Below are 20,717 nucleotides of genomic sequence, written 5' to 3'. Positions count from 1 at the left end.
CAGTATGAATATAATATCATTGTAATATAACGAATTGAAAACTATTATAAAGAGTAACATCTCCAAGAACATTGGAAGGTTAGGTAAAGTCTTTTGTTTTAGTCATGTATTTTATCCTATTTTTCATTGATACGTCGCGTTTCCGTAAAACTACTATTTATTTCGAGAATATATTCATTCAGAAGCGTTTTGGGTAAAATATCGTGTGATGTAATAATTTTTTAACTGAAAGCGATTGAAAAACAGTAGCCTCTGGCCTGTTCAGGAGAGGACTGGGAGAAGCTGTGTGTGGTGCTGCAGGCGATGACAAGGAAAATGATTTTGATGGTTTTAATGAAAATATTCAGAAATATGGTGTCGTATGTTATTCAAGTCAATTAGGATATTAATACAATACAACAGTTTTTAACTAAACCATTAGAAAAGTGATTTGGTATCTTTTTGAGCGAAAGAAAAGCGTAAGTCATTGTTTTTAGTCAGCGATTTGATCCCACTTTCCTGTATCGTCGTCATTTCAACAAAATATTACATTCCGTGAATGGATATATCAAGCATTTCAAAATAAATCGACTAAATAATCCGTGATAATCGAAACCATCTCTATAAAAAATCCGTCGATAAGAGGAGTACTGTATTGTATGTATACTGTACCGTCTGGCCATCCCTGGTATATACAGTACTGTACTCACCAGCAGATGCTGTCATCTTGAACCTAGAGTAGGCAGATACTGTTCACTCAGCTGACTGTAATACGTAACTGTAATCACATCTTAACACTTGCGATGGAGGTGGTGTGGGGGATTAGTGGGTCATGCGACTGACCTAACATGATGCAATGTCAGGTCACCCATTGTCAAGGTGGGGAATTAGTGGGTCTCATGCCCTGCAGATGTCTTGAATAAAGATAAAAGCTATGGTGTTCCAGTGTTTCCCACTTGCTGAATGTACAGCACAGTATATGTAACTGTAATCACTCTTAGGTTCTTAACACTGCTGTAACACTATTCTGGTACAGTAATGTACAACACTGCACAACAAAAATTGTACACAAAAACAGGTTGCGAGGGAACAATCTTTTACAATGGCAGCAGAATATGAACTAAGATACCCAATTGTTGGAGCATGATGCAATCTCTCGGAACTCCTGGAAAATTTGGAGAAAATTTCTGAACGGAGAGATTTGGCAAAATTTCCTCGTTATTTCCTCATAAAATAAGCCTGTTTTTCAACCTCGGAAACTCGTTCACAGACCCGGAATTGAGTGAATTTTTCCCGAAAAATTCCGAGCCAATTTCAATTCCGGGAATTGGAGAGTTCCGGTTAATGAAGATATTACACTGTACTGTGATTATGATTTCTTTATTGGCATTTTTACACAACTTAATTTTTCTTCATTAATCTTGTTTTAATCATGCATATGCAGGGGAAGCAGACTGGTTCTGTGTCACTGTTGCTACTTCTACTTCTTTGGATTCTTTGTCATCAGGTGTAGTCTTGACCTCTGGCTCTATATCTTCAAATCTGTAAGTCTTTAAGATAGGCTGACGTGGTGGCATCCAGTCTGGGATGATCTTGTCATGGATACGCCAGGTTCCATAGCTGCTGGCAACATGCTTCTCAAAAACAACATATTCTAGTACATCCCGAGCTACAACTTCCGAGCCGTGCTGGAGGCGGCCAAATCGGTCATATACCGCCAAGGTCTACGTGATCAAAGAAAATTCAATATACCTGTAATTATGACACTGTCTCTCTCTCTTATTTCACTTTATTCGACTTTACTAGAAGAATAAGTCTCTGGGTAATGTCACATGCAGTAACTTGGAGAAAGAGCCAAGATGAAACATAATGATGACATTCATGACATACACTACATTATTTCAGACAATATTGTGTATCTTACCTGTTTAGTGTGGAAACGAACTGTAACTTGAGCAAAAACATTCTCTTTATTAAGAAGTTCAGTACAACGGGCGTGCACTACATGTGGGGGCGCCAAAGAACCAAGAAACTGCCATCTAATTGTCTTCTGGCGCGATTGGTGGGTGACAAGAGGGTAGGCTCGCTCTGTTACATTCTGATGGAGTCGCACCTTATCAAAGCTGTACAAAAATAATTTAAATAACTTTTATAATCTATTACAATCTAATGAAACTACAGCTTAATATTATTCTTCAAAAGTAAATACTGTACAGTAAAACCCTGAATACCGGACCACCTGAGTAATGACACGTCCAAATAACAACACGATTCTTGTAAAAAAAAAATTTTAAATTTCGAAAAATAACTTGTGTATCTTGTGGGGCATTGTTATTGTTGTGGAGCAACGAGGCACGTGGTCCCACTAGCAGAGCCTGCATCACAATAACACGACCGCACTGCACTCACTCTACATGTGGCTATTACTCAGTGCTGAAGTGCTGTTCTCTCGAGACATATAAATAACACACATTGTGAGAACAATGCCCAAGCAAGTGCGTTCGGGTAAGGCCCCAATAAGCAGGAAGCGCCTTACCATAAAGGATAAACTTAAGTGCTAGCCATGGTCAACAATATATGCTCTGTTCCCAAGATAATGCAGAAATTTGTAACTCTGAATTTACTGACAGCAAATTACTGTATAAGCGTTACCCTCTGCACCTCCACTGAAAGTGAAAGTGGGTCCCATACACACTCATATAATCTTCACTACATACATGTCGCCACAGCTGTGGCCGTGAGATCTTGATGACTATATATGTTGCCACCGATTCATGTAATGAAACTGTAAAAGTTGTGAGAAAATAATTTCAATACTCTAATGTATCTTAGAAATAAAGGAAATATAATATAAAACTATAAAAAAGAACAAATGAAAAGCATGAGTGTGAACAGTAGTCTGTGTGGGAGGTGAATGTATATAGGATTGCATCATGCTCTCCCCGATGTGACGTCAAGGCATACACAGCGCAGCAGCCAGGCATCTCTCAAGTCAGCTGGCTGGCTGAACACGTCATCTCTTGGCATCACCCATAGGATGGTTCAAGGGCAGAAATGGATATATATATTTTTTAAATATATAAAAAATATGTGCAAATGTATTTTATGTTGTATGTATTACAGTATTTTCATTGTTTATTATCAGAATTTTAAGTAATTTTTGTCAAGTGTAAAACATAGAATAATGAAGGATCGAACCTTTTCATTTATTACCCATTGTTAAATCTACCTATAACAACAACATTCACAAGAATGAAGTGGATTTTGTGAACATATCCACTTCATTGCCAGTGGTATACTGTACACAAATTTACATTATCCACTTATTTACAGCTCTGAAAGCTTCTAGAATCTAGAACCTTACCTACAACTACTGTATTAACACTTTAAATAAAATACAGCTTAATTTCCAGAAAGAGTATCATAAGTACGATTATTTTACTTGAACTAATTTAATATGAACATAAATAAGTCAATCTGTGTTAGTGTAATACGCTGGCTGTTGTTTTGAACAGTTGTGCCTCCCTGCTGATATGAATAATGGAGTCCGTCTGAGTAACGATGTTGCTGTGGCTTAATTACTCCGGTACTCAGGTGTTTTACTGTACTGTCATCACAATTTTTAGCATTACACATGTTTTGTATAATGTTAACTACAATCAACAAGTTGTATGAAGATGTCTTATGCGTATTATAGGACTCCCCTTCTAAAATAAGGTCCCACATCTAGCAGAGTCCCTGATTTTCTTTCTGCCCAACATCTCTTTCCTTTCCACATCTCTTCATGACTGCATTTCATTTGTGTGTTCCTAACTGCACTTTCACCATCACTTTGTATAATTATATCATTAACGACAGAAGTTTTGTTCCAGGCATTTGAAAAACAAAGACAAAACAAGGATGATATAACTTACTCTGCTAAAGCTTCATGAGTTTCAATATAGATCTTTTGTGCTTCCTCTGCAAACACTTTTGGGTCAAAGTCTTCATCGTACTGTCTTATTTTTCTAATTGCTATCATAGATTTGCCTTTTTTCTCCAGGAATTGAAACTTTTGCTTTGCTCCCTGTGAAAGAAAAAAAAATCGTGACCTGCTGCTATGAATCTTGTCAGGCTATACATATAAATGACTTACTCCACAAAATCCCTATAAAACCATCCTAAATATAATGTTTAGAGACAGACATCCTTTCATCTTCATTCACATATGAACCTCTTCCTACTGTCCACCTGCACATCATACTACAGCTTCAGATTGAAAGGTAATAAATGCACACCTACCCTTCTTAATAAAATCAAGGAGTACAGTATATAAAATGCAGCTACTTTATCCTACATCCAACAACTAAACACCATAATTAAACATTCACCTAAACTTGTAGTCAAACATGTAACAAACTTCAAAGGTCTTCATTAGTCCTAAAGGCAGAAATTTAAATTGATGCTGCTTAGGGAAATTTCACTGACAGAACTAACCCCATAATCAAAATTTGTACTAAAATTTTAATTACTACCTGCAGTATAATATCCCATACACACACTGAGGGACATAATAAAGGCACAACTGTTTATGCTGCACACCAAATCTAATTTACTCACTGCTTTTGATGTGGCAGATAATTTCCCATCACCCTCAGGGGGAACATAAGCCTCAAATGTTCCTGACGTGGAAGCTACGTATACAGGTTTCTCTTGCCATGGGCGGACAGGCTGGATGCCCTTCTCCTTCATCTGGACATAAGGAGTCATGTTGGTAATATTTCAACACTAAAGTGAGGCTGTACAGGTAGCATACTATCTCAAGATTAGCAAGACATTAACCTAACAATGATAAATTACATACTAATCATAACCAACATGGAAGGTCATCATCGAGCCAGTAATAAAAGGTGACAAAATTCTCCAGGTATTTTGGCTCACTAAATTTAATGATTTTACAGATCATCAACACAGTTTAAATTCAGTTCCAGCTTTAAAGGGGAACCAATGCAAATTAATTAGTAACAAAATATGGTACAGGTATTATAATACAGTATATTGTTACAATAAAATTTCCTCCTGCAAATACAATTCTTCAAAATGCCCATTAAAAGCAGCCCTAGTCTGAGGTAAATGACCTGACTTATCCCAACCAATTAAAATAAGACAAATCTCCCACAATTGTCTTATTACATAACCAGAGTGCCCCACGTATGACCTAAAAACAACACAGTGAATACTCTACTAACTTTGGCCCGTATTTCATCAGGAGTCATTTCTTCCACACTTTTTTCATTAAGGTTTGGAAGATCCAATTTGATGACCTGAAAATACAGAAATACAGTATAATGTACAGTAAATCACAAAGTAACTCCACAGATCATCAAACAACCATATCATAATGAATATTACATTTGACTATAAGTTTTAAATCAAGGCAACTCATTCAGAATCTTAATGCAACTATATGTATCTGTTAAATAAAAGATATAAACATGAATACTATAAAATTAAACTTACTACTGAACATGAAAAATACCAACAGAATGATGGAATAGTTTGGTAGGTTACTTAGGTTGGACTTTTTTGTACAATGCGTACAGTAAATCCTCGAAAGTCCGGACAATTTGGGGGGAATGGGGTTCTGAACTTGCCGATTGTTCAGACTTCTACCAAATGGGAGTTCTGAGGGCCACTGTGCACTAATCAGCCATTCACAGGGGCAGATCCAGGTATATCAAAGGGGAGGAAGGGGGTCCAAAATGTTTTGGGTGGGGGAACATGGCAAGCAAAGTGAGCCGACACAGCTGGGGGGTTTTGGGGGGTGCTCTAAGACCCCCCCCCCCCATTTTTTTTTAAACCTGACCAATATCACGGGCATTTTGAGGCCATTTTGAAGCCATCTGCACTTGATATTAGGAGATATTCTGAGGTCAATAGTAATTACTTTTTATTATACTAAAATCCCTGAATACAATACTGTATTAAAGAAAAAATATTGGAATTTTCTGATGAAAAGGGGGGTCCGCCCCACCCCCCCCCCTGGATCCACCATTGATTCATTAGCCCCAAGATGACCCTTAAATTTGTACTTAAATGTGCAACAAATGTCATGTGTTACCTTTTACATTTTCCTTTACAGTTCATTAAAAGATTTTTTTAATACAATAAAGTATTACCTTATTTCTTATTAAATATATACTGTGTTGTCTCTAATGGGGAAACAGTACAGTGGTCTGATCTGATGTAGGCCTAACGAGAGCTAATACAGTAGCTACGAGATGACACTTGGCGTGTAAACGTGCTGGAAGGGGCAGGGTTTGGGTGGGACTATTTGTTAGTACATTGACGTTTATTTTTATTTACTGATTATTGTATTCTCGTATGATCAGCCTCTTATGGTGTATGTTTCATCATTAATAATGTTAATTAATATAAAAAATACATTACATAATTTGTAATTTGACTTCAGAATAATGGAGACTGAGATGCACTGTACCAGGTGTGTGTGTGTGTGTGTCTAATAATAATAATACAGTAAACCCTCAATAACGCAGCATTTGATAACTCAGAATTTCATATAACTCGGCATGGATAAGATCTCAGAATGTATTAGTATAACTCAGGAAATGCCGAGATATGTAAAATTATCTGGGAAAATCTCGGCATATCTGGCCACCTACATCACCTACCATACCTGTCACCTACCATACCTCTGTGTCACCTACCATACCTCTGTGTCACTTACCATACCTTTGTGTCACCTACCATACCTCTGTGTCACCTACCATACCTGTGTCACCTACCATACCTCTGTGTCACCTACCATACCTCTGTGTCACCTACCATGATGATTCATTCTTCACCTACAGTGCTGTAAGTGTTACCTTTTTACATTTAGTAATTACATGTACACATATGTGGGTCAATATTTTTTTATTGTTCTATTTTTGTAGGAGAGGAGAAGTGCCTCGATAAGTCGGAGACCCATATGTGCCAAGTTATCGAGGGTTTACTCTAAAAATAAAATAATAATAATAATAATTATGGGTTTATTGAAAGAGCATGGCTGCCGGAAGGCTGAAAATATACAGTTACATAAATGGGGAATGGGTCACTTGATTGACAAATAATAATATACAAGTAACATAAGTGACACAAATATGATATATAATGACTAGGTGGGGAGAAAGATATACTTCAGGGCATTTTTGAAGGAGGATTGTTTAAATTTGAACAGCAAGATACCAACATAGTAAGATTCACCAAGATTATTAGAGGTATTAATGAAGCTCTACGATGCTACAGAGATTTATGATGAAAAGAAGAAAGTTTCAATTCAACCATCACAGTAAAGCCTCTGTTACTCCTGCAAATACCCATCTCTACATGCAAGCCAGCCCCAAGTCTCAATGTAAGTGTTAAACTTAAATTTTTACTTTACTCTATTTTGTCATTCAATTTCTTCTTTTCTCTTAAATTAAGTGATTCAAGATGTATAAAAGGACTTAGGCTATGATATAGTGCACATGAGGTATGTGTTCCGACTTAAGGACAGCCTCAGGAACGGATCCTGTTCGTAGCCCGGGGACCCCCTGTATTATGAGCAAGTCCATTATAAGAGTGGAGGAAAAAACAGCTCACTCATGGATCCGAGAGTAGGAAAGAGGCCAGGGAATTGCTCACTGGCAGCAATTTGATTTGAATGTGCATGGCAGGAATTTCAAACGACAAATAACTAACTAAGGGTTTGGACAAATCTTTCTTACCCAGAAAGGGTCCAGACTATTCGAAATCCGGACTTACATGGTTTGGACTTTCGAGGGTTTACTGTATACAGTATGTACATTCATGAGTTAATGTTAGAGTATTTGTTTCAGAGTTGCACTGTCCTTATAATATCATAAGAGGCAGGCAGTTTACTTCCTTACCTTCAAAGATCTGGCCTTCTTGAATTTCGGTATATAATGTTTCCGTTTGAAGGCAAAATTAGGTCTGAAGTGTTTGTAGTTGGGATCCTTGTAGACATAGTAGCTTCGACTCAGGGGAGGTAAGCAGACACTACTACTTGAAGACTGCAAGTGTCATTTGAAAATGTTTTAGTTCAGGAAAATCTTAGCAGTACAGTATTCTGGAGATACAAACACAACAATGGCTGTAGGTCTGGAGCTATGATCCGATATACTGTACTGTACTGTACTAACAAACCTTAAAAGAAATACAATAAATACTTTGAGAAAATGAATTAGAAAATAAAGAAAATAAAAGAGATATAACCAAGAAGGTTATAAAAATAGAAATAAAGTGGCAACCCCAAACATTAAAAAAGTTAGCATCTTACACTTCCCCAAGAGGAGACAAGAAAGCCATCTTCTATTTAACTACTACATAGTTATGGTCACGGCATTCATCTGTCAATGTGGACAAGTTGGCAGGGCATGCAAGTGTTCAAAATGCAACACAGAACTGATAGTGTAGAAGAAATATATGTTTCAGTGCAACAACCGATAGACCTAAAATTACACAATGCCACATCAAGAAAGTTGCTTTCCTTGGTACCATATAGTACTGTATATAAAAGTAAGGCTATTTTTACAGCTTATGCCCCACAGTAGTTATGAAATTTCTGTTATATGCAATCAATAGCTTAGACCAGGCATGGACGACCCGCTGCCCATGGGCGCATGTGGCCCAGACCATTTCTATGTGCGGTCCGCGGAATGAGCGAGAAATTCTATTTAATGTGGCCCGCGGTTCAGGTAGATTTGTTTTTCTTCACACATGAAGTTTATAAAGTCCAATCACAGATCCAGACTCACAGAGGAGCACCTGGAGGGCTGCCTCAGAGTTGTAACCTCTGACATTCCTCAAAATTTTGAACGATTATGTAGAAACATCCAAACCCAGGTATCCCACTAGCTACGACTGGTAGTACTGTCATAACCTCCTATCTCTGACTATAAAAAGTTGGACAATATTGTAACTGAGTGTAAATAGTGTCTTATATTAAGTGTCTTACTAACTGAAACCCTGACTGGTTGATTATATATTATCATTGATTTATATATTAGTGTCTCATAAAACAGAAAATATTGTGATAATATAAATTGATCTGCACCAAAATGTCATATTAATTCTAACCTTGACTGTTATTATGTCACGTGCATAATTCTATTACAGGTATTTCCTGATGTTGATCACCTTAAGTGGAAACACTGTGAATGTAAATTTTAAAGTAAATAGAAGTGCCTATAGGTTGTTTCATTGTAGTTCCTCATGCTGTAACTGTAGGAAAAATCAACATACAGTATTCACAGACTGCCTCACTCATCTTCTGTTAAATGCCAAGAAACATTAACACTTGACTTAAAAAAATATTATGATGGATTTATTTCATAAATGGGGAAAGATTGTGATTATAAACTGAAAATATCATTAAGTGGACGTGACGATAAACTGTTTCACTGTCCGTGTTAATGCAATATTAACATTACTTTTGGGTTGGCTAGGATATAAATTTTGGTGGGTTGGCCCGCAGAAAAATACCTAAATCATAATGCGGCCCATGACTGAGGAAAGGTTGCCTATGCCCGGCTTAGACAATTCTAAGAAACTTTTTTTCTATACCTTTTCCCACACAAACGATTAAGCACAGGGGTCTGGGAACGGAGCCCCAGCTGGTGGTTAGGTATGGTTTGATAGGTTGGGAGACAGACCTTAAAATTTAGTTTTTCCAATTTTTTCATTTGAAAAGTGTGTTTTTTCCTAAGGTTTTCAATGAGATCCAAATGATTCTGACCTTCGTTCATGCAGTAAATCACTTGTTTCGAGTCTCTCCCACTCAAAACCCCAATTTCCCACGCTCTCCCCCATTATTGTTATGGGTGAGAGGAAGCTCTCAGAAAATTTATTTGTGATGGAAATAAAGGTCAGAATCGCTTGAATGACATCAAATACCATCAGAAAAACACATCTTTCACCATAAAAGCTCTGTTGAGGCATAATTGGTGAGGAAGTTAGGTAAGGTTAGGTAGATTTGATTGGTTAGGTCAGGTTCTGTTCATTGTCGTTTACATGTTCGTGTTTAGAATCATAGGTATTACTGTATTATCGTATCGGTTCTGCAGCGAATTTTAGGAGTTTAAGTTACAACCGTCTGAGAGAGGTTCAGGTTAGGTTAAAATTAAGTTTTTCAGAATGTTTATTATGTTTTGAACGATTCTGACAAATTCCAAATAGGTGCATGACCAAAACGATAATTTTACAGTATCATCCAAATAGTGTCTCCAGAAATTTGGTACAATTCCAGAAACTCCTTTTGGTGCTAACTATCTGTTCCACCATTACCTTTGAAGTTCATTGATAAAAATGGGCGTATATCATAGACAATAACTGAATATGTTATAAAAAAACGACTATGAATTTTAGTCACCAAATATTGTAGTCAAAAGAAATGGCTTTCTTGGACAATAATTTGTTAAATAAATTTACTATTTACCATTGTCTGTGTACATACTGAACCAATGAAATCTTTTTTGATGATCATATTGCATAAATATCTATCAATTATTTTAGTTTCGGTTAGGTTAGATATAGTTTCTGGGTTCTGTGAATAGGTTAGATTAGGTTCGTTAGGTTATATTTGATTAGGTTAGGTTCGGTTTGGTTACAATAGGTTAGGTTGGGTAAATAAATGGATGCCCAAAACTAAATTTGACCCTATTTTTCTATATACAGCCTTTAGTCTTACTAATAATGTCAATTTGGAGAGTTGGCTGGTGATCCTCGCCGCCATCCTTCCCCTTCACGTTCTCTTCAATAATGTAATGTTGGATCAACCCCTCACACCTGGCACTGCTTATAATTCATCAAATTATATAATGACCACGAAGGAGTAGCGAGAGTCTTGTGGTGGTAGACTCAGGCTCAGACCCACCGGCAGTAACAAACAAGGTGACGTCACATAGTTCGTGTTCGTCAAGAGTTACTCATGATGTCATTGCACTGACTGACATATATATATACTGTACTATAGAGATATCTATTAAAAATATTATATAATTTTGTCCATATTGTCTCAGCATGTGAACAGAGCGTGCGGATAACAAAAAAAAGGTCACCGTCTAGAGTATTAGCTAAGCAGGGTGAGGCGCTCTAATCTCTGTGGGTAACTGAGGTTCCGTTGAGCAGGCACCGGTGTCTGGTGGCCCACCTTTGGGTATTTTCAATCAATTGACAGCAAGGAAACTCTACCTTCTTTGATTGACAGTCTCAAGCATATCTCGGGGACTAGACGGGGAAGTACCTCACTCTTAAAGATTGTGATGATCGACGGGTGATGTTGATTATTTTCAGTCTAGTGTTTTACAGCTTTCCACTTATTAATTACTCTGATTACTTAGCTATAATCTGAGCTAAGATTCTCTACCTGAGTATCCTGGTTCTGTAATATTAGTTTTATTACCATTAGGTGGATGACATTTGACTCCAATTTGGAAGTTATTTTTACCTTTTACTTCTATCCTCTTCACTACTGATCGGCTCGTTAGCCGCTTGGGCGATCGGTCACGTCTCTGTTACACACTGTTGGCAAGTACTGGGCATGCACCGGCTCCTGAATGTACCTGAACCTGCTCCAGTGTTGGTCAAGTCTGGTCTTGAAAGAGCTCACACTCGGTGCCGTCACAACACTTTCTGGTAGATTGTTCCAAGAGTTCACAACTCTCACACCGAAAAAGTTTGCCCTCAGTTCTCTGGACTTGTGGCTTCTTCAATCTTGAGTTGTGACCCCTTGTGGGGTGAGCATCCGCCAGCTCCAAGTAAGGACAATCGACTGAGTAGTGCCCCTTGAGATGCTTATGCACCTCAATTAGGTCACCCCTTGTCAGCCTGTAGTATAAGCTAGGCAAGTTCAGGCACTCCAATCTCTCAGGGTAGTTGAGGTGACGAAGTGCAGGCACCAGTCTGGTGACCCTTTTTTTAACATTTTCAACCAACTGACAGTCCCTAGCATATCTCGGGGACCAGACGGGGTGACAGTACTCCAGATGGGGAAGCACTTCACTCTTGAACAGGGGTCACCAAACTACTGCCCGCGACGTCAGTTCATCAGGCCCGCCGACGGGACTTGAATTTGCTTGATAAAACGTATGGAACACGAGACGTTGATACAATTTAAATTTAAATATTATGTTTAGAATACTAGGAGATCTTCACGCATGCGGAGACCTCCTGACTGCTATGTGCCTTAAATTTACTATTTTCAATTTTAGATTATTGTATCTAGATTTTCTTGTTTATTGTAATGTTTGCTTATTTCGCGCCATCCCAAGTCCTTCCCCGGCTCGTGGTAGCTCCACCTACGCTCTGACGTTACCATGGTTTCCATGGTATTGTAGTGGACGTCTCCCCTACAACTGCCTACAACTGCGTAGCCACAGCCACCACCTGCTACCGCCTTCCCTAGTAACCAACCAGATGTTACCTTATCTTAGCAACGGAACCAGGAACCGGCGACTTCTCGGGTTTTCCCAACACGACTCATAGCGGCTGCTGGGTATATAAGCTCTGTCTCTCCATTGAGATTCATTCTGACCATTCTTCTTGAACAAGTAACACCTCCTCCTCCGCCGCTGCCTGGCGGCCCTCGCTCCCGCCAGCGAGCATGGCGACCCACCAGCTGTCCTTCTCTGAGCTTCCTCACCAACCAGCTCTTTCATTCTGGTCTCTCTCCATGAACAAGCAACACCTCCTCCAGCAAGCTCCACGCTGTCAGCATTCATTCAACCAGGAGGCCAGCAACAGGCAACATCTTCTCTAACGAAGCTCCTGCACATCTACCTCCTTCAACACGCTACTCACCAAACGTCTCTACTGAGCAGCTCCTCACCACACGGCACCTCCAGCACCAGACTGTAAATCATATAGCTTATATTATACAAGAAAACCACCTTAGAGTTTCCTTCCATCCTGAGTGCTAGACAACATTAATAACTCTATACCCCTAAAGTATCTTTCCCGCCCCCAGATGCTTCCGGCTGTCAACACAGCTCCGACGCTCCAGAAATATTTACTTCTTTTTGCCTGTCATCCATTTTATAGGTATATAACAAGGATTTCTTTGTTTGACAGTGATAGGTAAGTGAACTACAAGTGTGATTAGAGGTCATAAAGTTACAAACATAGCATAACAATGCCATAGAAGCCTCGTGTTATTACGAAAATATTATCCCCAGCTCAGAAAAATTCCCCGGTCAAGGTGTTAATCGAGCTGGTCTCTAGGCTGTTTATTTAGGCCCGCCCTATTTATATATTTTGTAAACCTTATTATGTGATACATTCTATTACCAAAGGTACCTATAAACTTTATATGTACCTTTGGTGAGCCGTAGCTTCACCAGTGACCCCTGAATCCTCTGCTTTTCTTGTGTTTCAATATGATTTTAATTATGTTTCCAATTCAATGTCTTTTTCATTTTCAGATCCCTTTTTCTTCACCCTTCATTATGTCTGAAAATGCTGAAAATGAATCTGTCACTCGTACAATTTACAAAACAGTGCATAAGATGGCAGAACGAGGAAAACCGTTTACTGATGGCAACTTCATCAAAGAGTGTATGATGGAAGCAGCAAATGACTTGTGTCCTGAGAAAGCCGATTTGTTTGGAAGTATCAGCCTTTCGGCAAGTTCAGTTGTGCGGAGAACAGAAGAACTTGGAGAGAACATAGTGCTACAGATACGCGAGAAAGCTGAGAACTACTTGTGGTATTCTCTGGCGCTGGATGAGTCTACTGGTCTCTCGAGTACGTCACAACTTCTCGTGTTCATTCGTGGTGTCAATTTGGACTTTCAGATAACGGAAGAGTTGGCATCCGTTTGCAGCATGCATGGAACAACAACTGGAAAAGACATTTTCATGGAAGTGCAAAAAACTTTGCAAGACTATAACCTTCAGTGGAATCAGCTTCGAGGTGTTACAGTTGATGGAGGAAAAAACATGGCTGGAGTGAGGAAGGGTCTGGTGGGGCAGATCAGGACTCAATTGGAAGATTTGCAAATTCCGGGCACTCTGTTCATACACTGCATCATACATCAGCAAGCACTCTGTGGGAAAGATTTAGATATTTCTTGTGTACTGAAACCAGTCGTTTCTGCTGTGAACTTCATTCGGGGACATGCACTCAATCACCCTCAGTTCCAGGCTTTTCTTGAAGAAATTGATTCTGATTTCTGTGACGTGCCTTATCACACAGCAGTGAGGTGGGTCAGCTGCAGTAAAGTCCTGTTTCGTTTTTACAAGCTCCGAAACGAAATAGATGTTTTTCTCACTGAAAAAGATAAGAGCTGATCCACAGCTGTCAGATCCTACCTGGCTGTCAAAGTTGTCATTTTTGGTCGACATCACATCCCACATGAATGAACTGAACTTGAAACTTCAGGGAAAGGATAACCTCATCTGTGATCTCTACAGAATCATCAAAGGATTTCGGAGAAAGCTGTCATTGTTTGAAGCACAACTGGAAGGAGAAAACTTCTCTCATTTTCACTGTTTCAAAGAGTTTTGCGCTACAATCGCTGAAGATGTCAACCTCGATTTTCCGAAAAAGATTATTCGTGACTTGAAGAAGCATTTTTTGAAGAGATTTTCAGGTCTTGACAGAATTGAGAGTGACATTCTTCAGTTCCAGAATCCGTTTGATTGTAACCTTGATGATGTGCCAGTTGAACTACAGTTGGAGCTCATCGATTTGCAAGCAAAGGACTTGTTGAAAGAGAAGCACGGAGAAGGAAAACTTGTTGAATTTTACCGCTGCTTACCTGATGTTGAGTTTCCGAAACTGAAGAAATTTGCCGCTGGTATGGCATCACTGTTTGGAACAACTTATGTCTGTGAGCAAACATTTTCAAAAATGAAGTATGTGAAGTCAACACATCGAACGAGATTGACTGATGAACATTTGAAAGCAATTCTCTTGATTGGATGCAGCAATTCCAAACCAAACATTGATGATATCTTGAAAGCCAAACGTCAGTTTCACAAATCTCACTAACCTTTTTTGCTGCTTAGTTTGTGAGATTCGGATATGTGCACACTACTGTAGGTCTGATGTAACTATCTTTTTGCTAACGTCGCCTTCTTTGATAACTTTTTAGTAAATAAATATGTTGGTTGTCTTTGTTTTTTGTGCATTGCACGCCACTCACCCATGATTAACATGGAATGCTAAACTTATTTTTTCGTCTTTTTTCCCAGAGCTTTCGTACTGGCTTGCAAGTATTGAACAGAATGATTATGCGGCCCGCGCTCGTCATTCTTTCAGTTTTCCGGCCCACTGTGAAAAAAGTTTGGTGACCCCTGCTCTTGAAGATCGTTACGAGGGACGGACTGTCTAGATATCTGAACGACCTTCTTATAAGACCCAATAATTTATTTGCCTGATTTACCTTCTTCTCGCAATGGCCCGAGAACTTCAACTCATTGTCAATATACACACCTAGGTCCTTCTCACATTCAGTCTCAAATAGTGCAATTTCTTCATCCTGTTGGGACAACTTGTAATCAACCAGTGTATTCACTCAGTCAATCTTACCTTTTTGCACTGTTACCATGTTGAAATGCCCTGTAGTTTGAGTTTCTCCCCACCTAGTTATTATATATCATATTTGTATCACTTATGTTACTTGTATATTATTTGTAAATCAAGAGACCCATTGCCCAATTATGTAACTGTATATTTTCAGCCTTCCAGCTGCCATGCTCTTTCAATAAACCGTTAATTATTATTATTTATTATTATTAAAATGACAATTGGTTCTTATCTGGAATTAATTCTGAATCAATATTTTTTTTTTTTTTTGCAAATTCATATTGATGGAGACATAAGCCATTAAGCATTAGGTTAAGTTACAATAGGGTTTGTTACTTTTACTTGATCCTCTTCAACTGATCAACTTGTTACACACAGTTGGCGAGTACTTGGTCTTGTAGACCACATTTTTGACAAATTCCCATGGGAAAAAATCAAGGTGGGTTATGTCTGGTGATCATGGTGGCCCAAACTAAAAATTTCCAGGTTGCTGGATTGGCCAAGGTGAACCAATCGAGTGGCCACCACGATCACTGGACATAACCCGACAATAGGAGCTAGTCTATATCCTTGCCGTGTGTATGACAAAATCCTCTTAGAGAAAACCTCCGTAGGACAATATCCCTCAAGGATAAAAACCTAACCTAACCTTTGAGAAACATTAATATAAAAAATGGGGTGATTTTTTCAACCCCTCATCCCCCCCCTGGATAAATTACAGCAGATGCCCATGGTGCCTTTCATTTTGATATGTAAAACAACAGAAAACCTTTTTATGGAGGTGATTTGACTGGGTCTCAATTTTGATCCTCCTCCGAAAGAATGAAGAAGAAGAAAAGATGCTACTGTACTACTGTATAATATAAAGTATTTATTCTTATGCTTTAAATGATCTTACAACCTGGTCTCTGCCACAGACCCACTTCATGAAACATATAAACAATTACAAGAACAATACTTAAAAAAGTTGACAACTAAATGGAATAAACATGATCACAAATGTCATAAATATAAACAAATATAATGAAAAATGATACAATTTACACAGAATAAACTGAAATACTGAAATGTAATATACAAAATACTGTACTAATCGATATATGATTTGAATATAAGCATAAAATATATATAATATTCACATCATATACAATGCAGTACAATATTTTGTTGTGTTGTGCAATATGATGACACAAACAATACAACACATCATATGAATGAATACCATTTGAGCTTTGGGTAACTACCTCTCATTCTGGAATTATGTGCAACAAAGAATTGTGCCATCTGAAGAACCATCAGAACACATACAAGAGTTCTCTCCCCCCCCTTTTTTTATAGATTAATTAAACTGAAGCTAATTAAAAGATAAAAGAACTAATCTTAGTCAATAATGTCAAAATTAAAAAGAAATCTTAAACAAAACTTTACATACAGTATTTACACTGAGTATGATACAGTGTGGTACAGTGTGAGGCTTCTGAAGCACAAGGCTGGATGGCATAAAGCAGGTCAAGTGTATAACGAACCAGGTTTGTTTTTTGACATTAGATTACGTAGCTAATCTTTGGGTTGTTTGCACCAAAGATGCAGCATCTAATGACAAGTATCTCCCAGACCTTAATGTGACATTTACATTCTAAGTCTAGTACTGTAGTCAGAATCTAATGCAGGATACCCCAAGCTATCCAAATGGAACTCCGCACCCATTTCCTTCCCAAGAATGCATACAACTACTGTACAAAATGACAATCAGTATTGGATCTCAACTTCCACACCAGCTGTCAAGATTCTCAAGTTATTATGGATGCTGATTTCATCTTGTGAGTGAATAAACTATGGATGCTAAACTAACTCACAGCTAAGAAATTCTTGAACTATTCATGAGTTGTTTATTCAACCTTACAAAAAGAAAATATCTTAATATTCCCAATTAATCATTAATAAACTGTACAATAGCACACACTTGGAGACCTTGAATAGTACAAAACCCAAGTCTCACTTTATGGCACAAATGCACTCCTGCATCACTTTTTGAAAGACTTGGAATTTACAGACAGCTGACTGCTGGGATAGTTTGGTCATGTTGAGTGGAGACAACTTGTGATCATTAATATTGTACCAACAAATGAAATGATGATCCTCAGAGACTATTCCACTGAAAATGTTCCCAAAAAGTTAATTGATAATACTGTACAAACATATTTTGGATTCACCTGTTGACACTTAAATCTGCATGTCACACAAATGCATAAAAAGCTGCATCATTCATGGTATCCATATTCATTCATTAGAGTTACTTTCAAAACTGAAATGTGTTGAGGTTAAAGCAGAGAAGTGGATATTGAACAGCCCTTGCTTCCTGTTCTAATGGTTTGAGCCCACAGTCACCCAGCTGCAAATGGGTACCTAACTTTATATTTGAGGAAGTGAAGGAAGTCAAGCACAGGGCCAGCCACACTGCCTCATTGTGTACTAAAAAAGGCTTGGTCTACAGTTTGCTGTATTTACACTGCTCTTAATGGTTTATCAGGTCTATGGGACCACTTTCATTGGATATATGTTACTTCTTTGTCCTTCACTATTGACAATTTCATTTATGTTCCCTTTACTGGCCTCTTTACACTCACCCTTCCCTTCTTAGTCTACTACTTATTAGCATCTCCCCATTTGGCCTTCATTTTTTTGGAACAAGTCCAAGAGGAACAAAATGCTACCCTTTTATTGTGACAACATCACAGAGATTCTATGTGCATGTTCTGCTATGTAGGCAATACAAAATAATGTGATTCTAACAATACAAAGATTTTTCAGCAAAAAAATTAAGTGTAAAGTTTGTTATTCTTCAGCTCATGTTTTTCCTTATAAGTGCTTTATCTACATTATTAATTCTTACTCTCTTTACCAGGGCATCTTAAACACCATATTTCTCCAGCACTCCAGAGTTCATGTGATAATTAGTTAAATGAGCCTCAGTCCAGCCTATTCCTTAATATTAGGGGTGCAGTTGTAATGGGGATCAATGGGTCCCATCTAACAGACCCTAATTCTTATGGTCAGGTTAGGGTCTAATAAGATTGGGGGACATTTAGCCAAAACCTTCTAGACACTGAAATTAAATATCTCTGTACACTAATTTTTAACAAACAAGAGCAATATTCAACTATTTAAAGATAAAAGTATGCAAGACAGGATGGCTTTTTGCCAAGTTAGTCCTTTTCATGAACCAAAATTCATTATAATATGAGACCCAAACTAACAGTGTCAACTTTCCACTGCCTCACACACAAAGCTGCAACAAGATATACAATACATGTAGTAAACTGGGGTATACAATACAGGGTACATATTTTTTCTTTAATGTTTTTCTCCATTAATATCTATATAATCAATATACAATATACAGATACACTGTACTGTATATAAAACAACACCTTGAATTTTCTTACCAAATGTGAATATTCTTTCAAACTTTTTTTAACATTCCTAAAAATATTCCTCAAGCAATTCAAACAATATCATGCCCATTGTATATAATTCGGTTCAAATTAATAATACTGTATAATATAACTCTACAATTTTCAATCCTCCCTCTCTGGTGTGGAAGACATAAAGTGATCAAAAGCCTCAAGCAAAAGTGGAAATAAATAGAGTGTAGAACATGGCAGGAGAGGGCTATGTAGACACACCCACACATACTTAGGACCATAAAAATAAATAAATAATTAAAACAAAAACTGACACATATAGTAGTTGTTCTTACCACAAAAGACACACATTGACAATCACTTGGTTACGTATCTTATTACTATTATGTTAAGATCAATACATTATTTACTGTTGACCACAAATCATCACAATCGGTCAACAATATTACACACTGTTCCTCACCAATGATGTCATCAACTGGCTATTTCATCACATCATGAAACACCGAGATAAAAAAATATTAATAAATGAACAAACACTGGCACAAAATACACAGATGATCCCTTGGTCAGCTTTTAGTGACCTTGATCTTTGGCCTTGTGACCCTAAAAAAAAAAATCGTTTACCACTGAGAGGTAATGATGATGCCTACTAGTTTTCAAATCAATCCATCCATAATTGCAAGACTAATTACACAAGCTAGTTTAGAGTTAACACACCCACAAATATATCACATGGGTGACGACAACAACTTGTGTTTATAATTCACAGCGATCATGTTAGTTTCAATGTTCTGGTCTCTGTTGGAAGAAGCATGAGACAACAGAATCCTCATATGTAAAGCCTTCCAAATTTATTCTCAGATGATAATTCCACATATATTTCATTAAAATCTATGTCTACAAAATGATATACAGTCACTCAGATGATGCATAATTTCATAAGATCATAATATTGAATAAAAAAAAAAAAAGCAACATGCTCAAAATGACAACAACTGAACGACTCAATGTTTGGATGGTGTAGAAGTGGGAGGTGTGGCGAGGATAAGATGTCTGATTTGCTGAGGATTAACAGTGAATATAGACTAAAATCCAAGACTAAAACACACCTGAAGATTGTCAAGTACCTCAGCAACTACATAATGGGAGTTTCCTACCAATGAATAACTGTACATGTATTAATACCGAGTAATTAAACTTTAAAGAAACCACAAATTGCACTAAGGTTAATTTCTTGACATCACTGGTGCATCAGAGATAAGAACGGTACAAAAAATTAACTTGCTTATTCTCTTTAGAAAATAAGTTGCAGGGGATATACAGTAGGTTGACAATCCCTTATCCGAAATCCTTGGGGCCAGATGTGTTTCGGATTTCAGAATTTCTCGGGTTTCAGAATGGTTAGGTTAGGGTTTTTTTTATTTTTGCAGGGATCAGCCCACCCGGGCACAGGTCACTGACTCACATTGGGGTCTGGGGAGGGAATGTAATAATAATAATAATAATAATTCATAGATCTAGGTTGTGTTTCTCACTTTTGATCTTTTTTCATTCTTGTATTTCTTATTATTATTATTATTATTATTATTATTTTATTATTATTCTATTATTATTCTATTATTATCATTATTATTATTATTATTATTATTATTATTATCATCATCGTTATCATTATTATTTGATTTTTTTGTATTTTTTATTATAAATTTTATTTACTATGAATTATTATTATTATTATTATTA

At 37.5% G+C, this 20,717-nt stretch overlaps 3 protein-coding genes across 3 annotated transcripts; 2 read left to right on the top strand and 1 right to left on the bottom strand.

The window, feature by feature from the left end:
* Positions 1-1,343: 1,343 nt before the first annotated feature.
* On the bottom strand, positions 1,344-10,950 carry LOC121862451 (probable 39S ribosomal protein L45, mitochondrial). The gene is made up of 7 exons (XM_042360750.1): positions 10,709-10,950; positions 7,890-8,033; positions 5,208-5,282; positions 4,579-4,710; positions 3,894-4,045; positions 1,904-2,102; positions 1,344-1,703 (listed from the first exon to the last, which is right to left on the bottom strand). Exons 1-7 carry the CDS (start codon positions 10,751-10,753, stop codon positions 1,410-1,412), a joined length of 1,041 nt encoding a protein of 346 aa, XP_042216684.1. The 5' UTR covers positions 10,754-10,950; the 3' UTR covers positions 1,344-1,409.
* Positions 10,951-13,463: 2,513 nt separating this feature from the next.
* Positions 13,464-14,306, top strand: LOC121862670 (general transcription factor II-I repeat domain-containing protein 2-like). The gene has a single exon (XM_042360990.1). It carries the CDS (start codon positions 13,464-13,466, stop codon positions 14,304-14,306), a length of 843 nt encoding a protein of 280 aa, XP_042216924.1.
* Positions 14,307-14,370: 64 nt separating this feature from the next.
* LOC121862669 (general transcription factor II-I repeat domain-containing protein 2B-like) lies at positions 14,371-15,009 on the top strand. Its single transcript, XM_042360989.1, has one exon. The coding sequence runs from the start codon at positions 14,371-14,373 to the stop codon at positions 15,007-15,009; it is 639 nt and encodes a 212-aa protein (XP_042216923.1).
* Positions 15,010-20,717: the final 5,708 nt, after the last annotated feature.

This window comes from Homarus americanus, unplaced genomic scaffold (genome assembly GCF_018991925.1).
Source record: "Homarus americanus isolate GMGI-L3 unplaced genomic scaffold, GMGI_Hamer_2.0 scaffold31037, whole genome shotgun sequence".
NCBI classification, from domain to species: Eukaryota; Metazoa; Arthropoda; class Malacostraca; order Decapoda; family Nephropidae; genus Homarus; species Homarus americanus.
This window is presented reverse-complemented; position numbering and strand designations above follow the sequence as displayed.